Here is a 14132-nt window from a genome sequence, read left to right as displayed (position 1 = left end):
GTATCTAACGAGTTTCAGCATGTATATGGGGTGGTAGTTAAAATCGTTTCTAATATTTAAATCGCCTCTTAAAATAGGTTGGAATAAATTCCGTCGGTAAACTAAAGATTATAAATGTTTTTTACCATTTTAAAGTCTCACTATTTAAATTTATGCCATAATATGATCTCTTGCAATAGTTCTTCCTTTTCCTCTAAAGACTTTACAAAATCGATTTTCAATTAATTACCTATTATGTTTATAAAATGTCGGCTCCATGTTTTTTTTACGTTACGTTAATGAGATCTACGTTTAAGTAGGTAGTCACAATAATATTATTTTAATAAGTTTCGTTCGATGATTTGAATGTACATAAAACAATTTACCCACAGACTATATTGGTATATTAAATTCAATTTTTTAAATGTGTTTTTCTGTTGAACATATTAATATTATAGCAACTAAAATATATATTTATATATATTAAAGTGTTATTATAGATAGGTTTTATTATTATTTTGTTATTGTTGTAAGTTGAAAGCTTAGTATAGATGGCTTTTCAAATCTAATAAGCTTTGTATAATCAATAATATATATAATATAAGAATAGGATTTGCTACACTATAATGTTATTAGATTTGAGAGAATTTCATGTTCAAGGTAGTGTAATAAATTAATAGCAGCAAATGTATAGGGAATAATATCAGTTTATATGCTCAGATGACATTTTTATATATTATTAACAATTATTAATATTATGATTATTCCTTTTTTTTTTTAAAGTAAAAAAATAGAAAAATATTGAATTGTACTTTCATGAAGACAAATAATAAATTCAATTTGATTAGCAGTATCATTTACAATTTCTAGCTCGATGTAATGATATATTATTGTACATTAAGTTTGAGTTTCCTTTCGAAAGGCTTTGTAATGAAATGTTATTTAGTAAATGAGATTTTCACCTACACAGGCATCAGTCTTGTGAAAATTCGATTATCGCCAAACTAGATTGTTCGGTGTAGCCTTCGAGTCTTTCATCCAACGGAGGTATTAATCTTAAAAAGGTTTTCGAAAACTGTAGAGTATTAGATCAGTAGGTATTTTAAAACTTTATTAAACGTATCATAGTATCTACGTCAGAGCTGTGATAAAATTCTATTTTAATGATTTCTATTTTCTTGTTATTTAATTTACTGTCTATTAGTACAACGAAATTCATATACTAATACTATTAATTATTATACTATAAAATATAAACAATTATGTTTATGTGCATATACATTTTTAAATACAAAATAAACGATATAATGATAGCTAATAATCATCACTATATAAATGTATATATTATTATGTTTTATCTTGTAGTGGAGAGTTCGTGATTTTACTTGTTGAGTTTTTTAGTTAATTATATAACTATGTATCATGCTTAATACCTTAAATCTATAAAATATTAATTTTCATGAATGTAGGTATTATAAATTATAGATGACTAACTGTAAAACGTTATATTTCTTACAGTATTTCCTTTATGTATTTTTACATTAAATAAATAATATAAAGTGGTACTGTAATATAATACATTTAATACAATCGTATGACACCCATTCGTATTATTTATATTACCTTATACTTTTTTTTTATCACAATTCCTACGTATTTAAATATGTTTTATGGGTACTATGCAACTTTATTTCAATAAGTTTTACTTTACTTGGTTTTACTGGTCTAGTAATAATCTACTTCACATTTATTGCTAACGGTTTTTTTTATTGTGCTTGTTTATCACTATCCATAAATTTGTATCGAAGCGTTTGGTTGTGATAAAATCACTCAGATTAAATTCACACAACTGTAGTTTTCTACACCGTTTTCTTCCTTTTCTAGTTCTTTTGTTATATGTTTATAGGATGCTTATACTTTTTACGGTTATGGTTTTAATTTTTATGCTGTGCCAATATGATAGTACGGACAAAATAATTGTTTTTTTTTTAAGAGGGTTTCTGTCCAATACACTCCAGATTTTTAAAACGATATAAATTTATCAGTACCACATTTTATAGTATACGTATAATTAAATTCCAACTTTTGTTAGGATTACGTCACTGTTACATTGTTTTGATAGAGTCTCTAAGCTGTTTTTTTATTAACGCCATCACTTGCAACGACCATACAACATAATAGCAAAACAGTGCAGGTACGTTATAATATATTATAATAATTTGCGTTATAATAACAGCGATACGATACGGTTGGGACGATTTCACGAGTGGTCACACAGATAAAACATCATTTTTCTAAAATGCAATCACTGAAACCGTAGCGCAGCATGTCTCCAGTTACAACGATAATGATAATAATACTCACACGGGGAGGGTTCAAAGCCGGTAAACAAACCTGTGACTTTAAAGCGCTTTTGTATTTTGATATATGATTGTCGCGTGAAATTTATAACCGACCATCGGGCGCCGGTATACGTCATCAAAATAAAGTGTATACACACAGCAATGTGAATATGATGCCTGCAAAACCTGAAACCGAGATAGCAATGTTTGTTAAGATTATTGCGCACAAAAAACCGGTATATAATATAATATATTAATATTTTATTCCTCTCGGCAGCATTAAAAAATGTATATTTTCTATAAAACTTGATATTTTGTTATGTTGTATAGAATATACATTTTCTAAATAAAACCACTCTGATATAATTATTTGTTAAACGTTTTATAGAATAGTGGCTTTAATAAAAGCATAATAGCTCTTACGGTTTTGATGAAATCAAGGCAGGGGACAAATAATAAAAATATATTACTTTTTCGGTGCTTCCAAAAATAGTTGTTGTTATTCAATTTACAATGCTTAAGTAATACTATAATTTTTTAATAGAATACTTTTAAAATAGATATTATTACATGATGGGACATTTAACAAGTATATAAAAAAATGTTATGAGTAAATACTAAACACACAGTCCTTGTTTAAAAGAGCTGTTATTGGACGGGAATAACAAAAATTATTAAGTCAACTTGGACATTCCATTCTAACAGTTTGTATGGTCAACAATTTACACTTTCAAAAAATTACTAACTTAAAATACAAAAATTAAAAATACGTTGATAAATAAATCAAATATTATTTGTCGATAGTGATAAGTAAAATAATTTGGTCTTGTCTTGGTCTCGATGCAAGACCAAGACCAATTATGCTCATCATTATTTGTGGAACCAAATTTATGTAGTATGTCTCAAAATGTTAGTGTACCCCAATAACGGTCAAGTCAAGTCATATCAAGCCAAGTCAAGTTATATAATAATATTATGTCGTGATTTTTGTAATCATGTTGTAATAACTAATAGTGTCACAAATGCGCGCACGCATCAATATTGCATACCTCGAACGCCGTTTTAAAACATTTTAAACGACACTTGTACAATGTTTAGTTTATTAAATAAACTAGGCTACTTCTAGTTTTATTATGAATCAACCTAATAACCTACTATTGGAATAAATAGCTGAGAAATCTGATTAACATTGTTGGTCTGTCAATGTTTAAGATGTTGTGGTGTATATCGAAGTAGTTATTTTTATTTCACCCATGCGATGTCATTGAACGAGGTGTACACGTTGAAACTTAAATCACTGCAATGTCTAAGACTTGTCTGGGTATTCTGTATACTTTTTTAAGCAAATTTCAGTATAAATTAAAAAATATATAACCTTGTACTCGTGTCCTGACTGCACAGATGAACTCACCGTGTGTTTCCGGAGGAGCCCAAGCGGAGACACAAAATCTCCCGCAGAGTTATTGTAACGTTAAATATGAATAACCAAATAATTGAATATGAAATGATGTATTGTTGTTATTAATTTTTTAAACGCAAATTTTATTTTTAAATGTTGAAAACGATTTTTATTTTCATATAACATATTTTTATGATGTAAAGAATATAATAATTATCCGCAGCGCCGACGGCAATTTCGACGTGACGTTGGCCACCAAGGCGACCATATACCACGTAGGGTTGGTAGAATGGAAGCCGCCGGCTATATTCAAATCGTCGTGCGAGATCGACGTGGAATTTTTCCCGTTCGACGAGCAGACGTGTGTACTGAAATTCGGTAGCTGGACTTACGACGGATTCAAGGTTAGCCCCTCCTCGCCTTGCCCTCCCTCTAAGGCGCCACTATAATTTAAAAAGCCCCCTGCGCCGGAAAAAAAGTTATCTATTCCCCATAACGTTCTGTACATAATGTTGTTGTACAAAAGTAATTGAAAGTTTCATTATTACACACCTTACTATTATATTTTTACTTGAAAACAATTGAAATAATGATCACGTAATGATTTTGATGTAATTATGTTGTTATTGTTGTTGTTGTAATGATTGTTGCACCGAGCACGAACAAACCGAATCGTAGCGCCGTCACTATATTATTACATTATTGAATTATTATCAGCTCTGTATGTAAAATGACTATCACATCTAATATGTCTACATCTTCCTCTTAAACCGATTTGTTGTTATCTTTCAGCGCTGTATATAAAAACATTTGTGTGTGCTTTACACTTGATTATTTTTCTATATTTTTGTTTTCGTTTCTTGCTCCAATAGAAATTGTACATACAGTATTATTGTTTTTTCGTCCTACATTTATGTGATTACAAAATAATTGCATAAAACTCAAATATAATTTTTAAACAAAACAATTTTATAGTAATTAATAAAACATCAAAATATAGTGGTTCAATTTATATACTGCAATGCTTGCAGTTCTTGTTTAAGGTCATGCGGGGTAAAATAAAAATAGAGCACTTCATTTAATTGCAATTTTTTTTTTTTTTTTGTAAAAAAAAACCAAAATTTTTGTGTTTTATATAATTCTATACTATAAAACGTTAACACTTAACATATTATAATAATTAATAGCTTTTAGTTAAAATTAAAAAGGTACCATTATTTTAATAGAAAATTCGCATTTATCCTTGCACCATTTTATGCAACTATAAATTAACCCTAAATTCCATTAACTAAATTAGATTTTAATTGAATAAGAAAGCTAGTTTTATAACCGTGAGATTTTTCTATGTCGTGTAATAAATTATCTTTATCACTTAGTTTTAGTTCTGATAAATCTGAGAAAATATTGCATGGACATTTATGCAATTAATCTTGATGACTTTTTTTCTAGAATATACTTTTTTCTCTTATAAATTTATAAGTGATGTACATAAAAAACATTATTTCACATGTTCATTATTTTAACGAGAATGTTCAGCACCGAAATATAAGTTTTGTCACTTGTTGAACAATTCTTAAGTGTATTATACACTTAAGTGTATATACACTGCGTATATATTATTTCTTAAGCTTGATATATTATTTTATCTTATATTTCATTTATTTGGTCATATTATTTTAATAATAGTGTATGGAGTATCTTTTAAAATATAATATTTGTGTAGATAAACTATAGATTATTAAATAACATTAAACATGTGTGTGAATATTATGCATTTAACCCTGTATACTAATTAGGGCTAAACTGTGTACAAATGGTTGACTAAAAGGCGAGTGAAATGTAAGATTATTATTTACAAATTAATTATATTTATACATTTTACTTTACGGTAGTGTTCATTTATAATATTTGACAAGTTTAACGTTGATACATTAATGTTTAATGCCCTTGTTACTTCAAAAAGATTTAAAATTAAGCTATAAAAATAGTACAGTGTTATAAGACTTTCTGTTTAACGACTTGCTAAGGATTTTTACTGCGGTAATAAAAACGTATATTGAGTTACATTTTTTTCTCATTTTACCCGGATCAAATATATTATGGCTATATTTTATTAAAAACTAAATTACCTTCAACTATATATTTTAATTTCAAGCAAATCTAAAGTAAACGATTACTTAATACTAACGAAAAAATGTACATTATTTGAAAACCCGTTGCCGAATATTGGAAATAAATTATAAGGGAAAACATGGGAAAGGAACAAGAGAAATTATATGGGATAAATAAGAAGAAATATAGGAAAATATGTTTATAAGAAATATATTAGTGTTAGAGAAGCTAATTGATTATAAAGGACAAGATGATTAGGTTAAGTAGTGGTAAGAATGGTGATTGATAAGGAGCAATGTGGGTAGGGAAACTGAAATCGGCTGACCAGCGATAAGATAGTGATATAAGAATCGAAAACTATTGCTATTTTAAGAGGTACTCACAGATTTTGGTCATGCAAATATATATGGACTGTATAAAACTTACTTATGTAACAGGTACATTTTTTTTAAAATTTTTCTCAATATATTTTTGATAACATTCTTGAACATTAGGTAGCGGTTCTGTAATATAACGGCGGTAGCGAAGCCTCAAGTGCTTTGTCGGTGTTTTGTACATAACCGAACGATGATATAAATGGTTTTTTTGTAGTCGCATATAGTAGACGTGGTATGTTGTGTGTTTTTCCAGTGCGGACGGTAACTACGAGGTGACCCTTATGACAAAGGCGACTGTCTATTGTAATGGGGTTGTCTTATGGCAGCCACCGGCCGTCTACAAGTCCTCGTGTTCCATCGACGTCGAGTTCTTCCCCTATGACATCCAAACATGCGTACTGAAACTAGGAAGTTGGACCTATGACGGGTTTAAGGTGAACACAATAAATAAGACAGGACAAAAATTCACCTGCTTATGGCCGGCTAAAACAAATTCCACGTGTCTGGTTCATCGGTCGATAGATGTTTCTAACGAAAGGCTTTAAATAATGGGTTTTCATACTCAACGCTGGCCTTATATATAGTTTTAGTGTATAACATTATATTTTGTGCACGCAGCATCATAGAGCAACGGCTTTCAAGTAGTTGCTTCGTTTAGTACATGTGATAGATTTCCCTTGATGTAGACATATCATGTTATAGCGTGTATCGATGCTGTCAGGATACGATGAACCAGATATATCCCAACAGGGCTTGTGTGATGTGTTGGTCATTGACATTATTATTATTAATATTGTTTTTGAAAAAATAATGCTACTGTAACGTCACGTTACCATATTTATACGTTGTGTTGCGTGTGTTGACAATACTGATTATAATAATGTGTGAACCATCCGTTTTACAGGAAACTAAATATCGGTGTACCATAAGTTGAAAACCTATACCGTAGCGTTGAAATTCAAATTAAATTATTCACAAGAAATGTTTTTTCACGCAAATCGATAATAGGTAGGTTTTAACGATTTTGTTTTGTTTTATTTTACCCAACCACGGTGTTTTAACGTATAGGACCGACAACTAGAAAACAAGTACCGAATAAAAAGTAAAAAATGTAGGTATCTATAAATCAAGTATTAGAACAATAATACTGTTTTGATACTGCGGACAGACGGACTGGGATAATTATTTTTCCTGGGCAAACCAAAACAGAACTCACCGCACACGAGTTGCCGTTTTGTTGTGTTACCTCGAACACGCTTGACAAAAGGTCTAAATATTGGAAAAATGACAACAAAAAAACGTTGGACACAAACAACCTATGCAAGGCATGTTTGTTCCTTTTTTTTTGGGGGGGGGGGGCAGTGCCGTATGACGTAGGTCACACCCCAAGCAAAAAATTATCGCTATTCGATCTGTGCGGTTTACAAGCTCAAAACAGTTGTCAATACACTTGAACGTACAACCAAACTGCCGACGTTAAGCGTATTGTCAAACACAATATAGTAATATTATAATAACCGCAGTGCTTGCTTTGGGCAGAAGGGGCGGGGGACTGAGTACCTCAACTCATTTTTTGGATATTCTAACGTACCCCTACTTTTTTTTAAAGAGGAACGCATAGGACTGGTTGTTATATTTTAGGTTTACCTATTTTTTTTATGAAATTGTCCAATTTGATGTATTTTTTGTGATAAATATATGAATATTACAAAATGTTCTAATATTCTCAACTACGGGATCATTTAAATGAATATATTTCAAAAATAAAAACCGATTATTTAATTTATATAAAAATAAGTTTCTATTTTTTTTTTGTATATTTTAAGATGGTTCTGAAAATGACAAGTTATACCTAAACAATTGTTGTAATATTCTGTTTTTTTTATGATAGGAGACGTTAATTAGAGGTCCGTAAATGGGGGGGGGGGGTGAGAGGGGCTTTTTGATCGAAAAGGAAACGGATCCTTTGTCTGTGTCATTCTTTTCCCAGTATCGATGAGGAGTGCGTTAGGCTGCAGCTGTACATAAATTCACAAGCCGAGCCAAGTTCTATTGCAGCATAAAACAAAGTGATTTTAATTAGTGTCATTTGAATGTGGTTCTACTATTATAACTCAATAAGTGCTTACGAGTGCGTTTTAATCATGTTCCCTCGGAGGTAATTACAACAATATAAAATAATATAATAGTCTCTGTACCTCGAATTGATCAATAATTAATAATCCTGTACATACATATTTGTATAGATTGTTTTTGTAAAATAAATAAAAATTAAAAAATTAAAAAATTAAAAAAAATTAATAATCCTATTCGCTGAGTGTTTGGAGTGTGACTTCAGAAAAAAAAACCTAATATTTAAAACTGAATTCAAAATGTCAAGTATTGGCTGATTGAAACAAATCAGCCAATAAATTAATAGTAAACCCACTTAACGGAGTCCAATTAACTGACTTGAATATTTACTATACTTACGATTTCTCATTTTTTATGAACTTCGATAACCATCATTTGTCGCTGTGTGTTTATCAAAAAAAAAAAAAAAACGCTAATGTAAAAATATACAAAATAATTTTATGTTTTAGTGTATAATACTTTTGTAAGTCGCCGATAAAATCATAATTATACATATGTATATTTATAACTAATGGACAATGATACAAAATATTTGGTTTATTTTTCTGTGGGCGAATTGAACCTTTCCAGAAAATAATCTCGAGCAACTCCTATAAAGCACGATTCATTATATAGAGAGTTACTGGATGAATTTTATACCGATGAATTTCCAATGAAATTATTTATAATTTGAGTATGCAAAAGTATAAAAAATTCAGCAACTTATGTCTAAACTTGATGGGAAATCGTGACCGCTGTTTACTAAAAAATGCAAAATCGTTGATAGCAATTTCCATTGCTTTCATAAATTATTCCAATACTGAACCTTTTAGATTTAAATTATAATTACAACAGTTCATAAATTATTATTCTGGTAGAAAAATGATTTAACCACTCAGTACACGAGCAGCCCCGCAGGGATTTAATATATAGTATATCACTCAATCTCTCAAAAAGTAACCAGTTATTTTTTAATTTCGTTTATTTACAATAACTTTGCCGACTTGTGCAGAGCTAGGCAAGCCAATTAAGGTAAATTAAATCGTTAAGCTACAAGTTACTGGCAGATCAAAGGTAAATAATATAGGCGAATGGTTATTGTGGGTTAATATTGAATAAATAGTTGACGCAGTCAAAAGCATAGTACTACATTGCATTATGTTAATTATATTTTAATTACTTATAAATAATTTGTACTTTAAATATAGTGTATAATAGAAATTTGAACAGGTTCTAAATCATTATTATTATTTTTAATTTAGCAAATATGAATGTTAACTGAACAATTATCAGTTTTTTTAAAACAAATTTGAAGCGTTAATCATAACAGTATACCAATATGCAAGGATAGCCGTTTCACATAGAAAGTTTAAGATAACAAATTATGTTTGCATAAATCTGACAATCGATATTTGTGTGAGATATTTTATAATATAAATGCTTTCGTTTTGTTAATAATTATTACTATTATTAAAACGGTAATAATATTTTATAGTCATTCCGAAACGGTTTTGCCACATATCAAACAATATTCTCATAATCATTCAGTTAATAATACTATAAACGTTTTCCTGTTTTTATTGCAATAAACGTTTCACATTACCATACATACAATAATAATAATGTATTCGACCCTATTTATTTTATTTACATTGGTTATTTGTATATTATGATCTTTTTTTATGGGGCGGGGGGAGGGTTTGTTTTTGTGACTGACCAGACTCATTTTTCATATTATTATCCGGAAGTATAATATTTACACATTCAAATATGACATTATCGCATCGCATTTGTTTTGTCTCTTTGTTGTTATTAAAATGTATATAAAATACGCGTTTAATATCCAAATATTGCCTTTGAAATGAATACCTAGAAATAATATTACATACTATAGACATAGAGTAAAAATTGAATATATAATACAAATATGTATAGATTAAGTGTCTACCTATACTTTTTTATTATTATGTGCACACGCGCCCTTAAACGTTTCTTTGAATCTTTGACTTCAATCGACCCGGTTTACCTTTCATACTTTTCAGTATAATGGTTCAATAAATAATATGAATTTCCCTGTTAAGATCAAATGAAAGATTTTATCATATTATTGTCCAGTTTGAAAGGAGACCCGGTAAATACCAACCACCGTTAAATTGGGCAGCGCTGTTGATTTTCAATTTAAATACGGTTAATAATAAACTATAAAAAAAATTGACTATTATAAATTATAATTTTTTATAACCTCCCTACGTAGCAGTAAACGATTTTTAAAAGTACTACTTTGAAAAATAATAACATTTTTAATATTGTATAAAAAAAACAGTGTTTTTACATATTAAAAAACATATTATGTTTCTTTCTATATTGTTGTATGAGTTGGAATTAAATTATTCGGAAAAAACAAAACAATTATAATATATAATATTTATAATTTTGCAATGTAGTAATTTATAAAAGTTTCGATGATCAGGTAACGGAGAAATAACAAAATTTAAAAAAAATTAGATAATTAAAGCATTTAAAAACATTAAGTATCCAATTAATTGATTACATTTTTCTTTGGTATTATTATGATGAAGACAATTTTAATTTTTTTTTTATGGTAAACATTGTCATAATCACTAGTTAATATGGACACTATAATGTGCCAAAATCATCAAAAAACTATTTAATAGTAATAAAACTAAAATATAGTTATATGGTAAAAGCAAAAAAGTTATTTTTTCTGAGAGAAACAACTATAATTCTAAGTGAGCTGCTCACCATGTGGGTTGCCAAAAGATACAGCATACTATTCAATATACAAATACATAATACAATTTTAAGTTTACTAATATAGAATTCAGTATCATCTCATATATTATACTTTCATATATTTTTGATGATAAATGAAATACAGCATGCGTCATGTTAATATTGTAATATTACAATATTTACAATTGTATATTATAATATATATATTGTTAGTACAATTTGTTTGCGAAATTGTCTTGTTGTGCTTTTGTAGAATAAAAAATGGTTTGTTCGTCATTTTATATATTTTACTATTAGAACTAGTACACTATTATAGTATTTGCTTAAGTGGATTGCTTCAGTTGTAGTTGCGTTATTGATCATTATTATTAATATATTTCACAACTTTACTGTTATGAAAAAAGTGAGCTACAAAGCGACAGAGGTTTTTTTAAATATAAAATATATTATTTTCCTTCCGAACCGATAAGATTAAAATAAACAAATGGATAGAGTAATATTACTTAACTGATTATTTACCTACGGTTTTGTTTTTCAATAAAAACTTTTTTAATATTTTCTGTCGGCACGCATAACAATTTACAATTCAAATCTTAGGGAGACATATCATTTTATATTTTTTTTAGACCTTTGAGAAGATTTATAATCACTACTAGACATTATTGAATTTCTGTTATTTTTTTATACATTATAAATTTGAATACTTATGCAATAGTGAAAATAAAAAATATAATCTAGACTTTGTTTTGTTCGTATCTCCCTTTTTTCTATTAACAGTGCAAATTCGAATTAAAAAAATAGATAATTACCACAATGTTATAAACCACCACAATATTTACACAACGCTTTATGATGTCGTTCGGATAGAAAAAATGAAATGGACGCATATAGCTAACAATTTTTACAGGTAGACCTGAGGCACATGGACGAGAAAGTTGGTTCGAATGTCGTGGAAGTCGGTGTGGACCTGTCAGAATTTTACATGTCAGTTGAATGGGATATACTAGAAGTGCCAGCCGTCAGGTAAAATTACAAAATTATTACAACAGATTAGGTCTGTGATAAAACTAACGAGAATAGGTAAGACACATTTTTTGGGGTTTAATAAACTATTTAGTCTTATCGGCTTCGCATAATGAACATGGGTACATTTTCTTTTGGTCATGAACAATGCATTTTTAACTAAAAGGTATATTATTATCCGTTAAGTGTTCAAAATGGTACATGGGTCGTTTTTAGTTTTGCAATTTGTACTCTTCAAATTTCCATTTTTACATCTGAAACATACCATAATTAATCATTCATTAGACATAATACCGTCATTACTTATGCATGCTATAAATATTTATACGCTGTATGGAATTATACATGAGGATTTCTGGTATTTCACCAAAGGTCGCCTGTTTAGTGTTTGGCCCTTTTTTTTCTTACTAAGCTTATATTAGGGAGAATTGTTGTTATTCATGTTAGTTATTAACAGATAACAGGAAATAGTAAAAAATGATGTCTGGTTGAAATGGACGTGGAAACAATAGTTAGATAATATTATCACATTTTGTTTGTATGGAATAGTTAAATTGAAATTTTATAATCGATCATGAGATAAGTTTTTTTTTTTAATTTTGGCTTTTAAATATGTTGAAAATAAAGTAAACACAGTTGAAGTTAGATAAGATAATATTATAAAAAGTTTAGAATAAAGGAAACAGATAGGGAACACATGGAAGCAAGTTTCGTTAGTGTTCAGATAGTATCTACTCATTATAAACTCTATACTTGTTATACTGTTGGCCAAAATACAGTTTTACAGTAGCTTTTTGTATCAACTTCCTTTTAAGTTTTAAAATAAAATTGCTTTCCTAAAATCTTTTCTTAGCTTTTAGCCGAGAAAAATGTTGTGCTTTTCGGTATCCAGCTACATATTAAACGGCCTATCGTTTATTTTTCAATTAAAATACAAATTTGAAAAAAATACTTATTTATTTTTAATGACATTGAAATTTAACGATGATGGATAGTCGAATATATTAAAACACAGAAAAACCTCCATTTTAGCTTAACGGCTGTTATAATTTGAATTTACATTATTTCAATACCGAAGATGAATTATTTTCTAAAAAAACGTATTTAAAAATCAAGTTCATACACTAAGCATACAAATTTCAATGCTTTACAAAATATAACACCATTAAACCAATATTTAATACTAATCTTATACTTAATTACAAATCGTGATTAAGGATGAAGTCTTGATTGTTATTATTTATTGACATGGATAATGCAGGTGGTCACTATACAACCCGTCTTTTAAGTAGTTTTTTGTGTGGTTACGGATATTTTGTGATGTTCTTAATAATTGAAGTTTTTCTACACCACAGGAATGAAAAAATATACAACTGCTGCGACGAACCGTACTTGGACATAACTTTCAACATTACAATGAGAAGAAAAACGCTCTTCTATACCGTCAACATTATTATTCCTTGTATGGGAATTTCATTCCTCACTGTGCTGACATTTTATCTGCCATCGGACAGCGGTGAAAAGGTTAGTAACCAATTTGCAGTACGTTCAATTAAAATAGATTTTAACGGGAATCAAAACAGTGAATATTTTTTTTTTTTTTACACAATCGCGAAATGCACAGTCAAACTAAATAGCTGGAACATCATTAATTCACTAACTGACAGTCGAAAATAATTGAGTTTTCATAGTTCACCGTTTACTTCCAAAACACTACATCCCATATATTATAACGTATAGTAGGTGTATAACGGCATGTCGTTTACTGATAATCTTGTAATACATTTGTTGGAACACACCTGCCGGAATAATTATACTGCGTGATGTTGACAGTTTGTCAGCAAGATAAAGGTAAAAAACGACTACAATGGTCTACGATCTACATGGAAGTGGATAGAACAAATAGAACAGATAACTGACGGAAAATACTGTATAAATAGTATATGTATTACCTTCAGGTCATATACCTAATTACAGCTGTTCAGGTCACGTAAAAACATATTTTCACTCGTCGCCATATTATTTAGGTAAGTT

General features: G+C 28.9%; 2 protein-coding genes across 4 annotated transcripts in view; one reads left to right on the top strand and one right to left on the bottom strand.

The window, feature by feature from the left end:
- LOC126847372 (Y+L amino acid transporter 2) overlaps window positions 1-14132 on the bottom strand; it is a 234813-nt gene that overhangs the window by 143265 nt on the left and 77416 nt on the right. Inside the window, exon 1 of one of the 2 annotated variants that reach the window (XM_050587536.1) lies at window positions 13425-13428. The exons of the other annotated variant lie outside the window; for it this stretch is intronic. The gene's annotated coding sequence lies outside the window, so the exon portion shown is untranslated. Of the gene's footprint in view, window positions 1-13424; window positions 13429-14132 lie in introns of those variants that run through there. 2 annotated transcript variants of the gene reach the window in all.
- The window catches only part of LOC126847369 (acetylcholine receptor subunit alpha-like), a 92749-nt gene that overhangs the window by 58960 nt on the left and 19657 nt on the right, over window positions 1-14132 (top strand). For both annotated transcript variants that reach the window (XM_050587530.1, XM_050587529.1), the window contains exons 5-7: window positions 3944-4124; window positions 11983-12098; window positions 13454-13622. In XM_050587530.1, coding sequence (XP_050443487.1) covers window positions 3944-4124; window positions 11983-12098; window positions 13454-13622 — 466 coding nt within the window. The remainder of the gene's footprint in view (window positions 1-3943; window positions 4125-11982; window positions 12099-13453; window positions 13623-14132) is intronic.

Source organism: Adelges cooleyi, unplaced genomic scaffold (genome assembly GCF_023614345.1).
Source record: "Adelges cooleyi isolate 19-005CV unplaced genomic scaffold, UGA_ACOO_1.1 ACOO_flye_CR_arks_rails_tigmint_CR_PRNA_108, whole genome shotgun sequence".
In the NCBI taxonomy this organism is placed as follows: Eukaryota; Metazoa; Arthropoda; class Insecta; order Hemiptera; family Adelgidae; genus Adelges; species Adelges cooleyi.
This window is presented reverse-complemented; position numbering and strand designations above follow the sequence as displayed.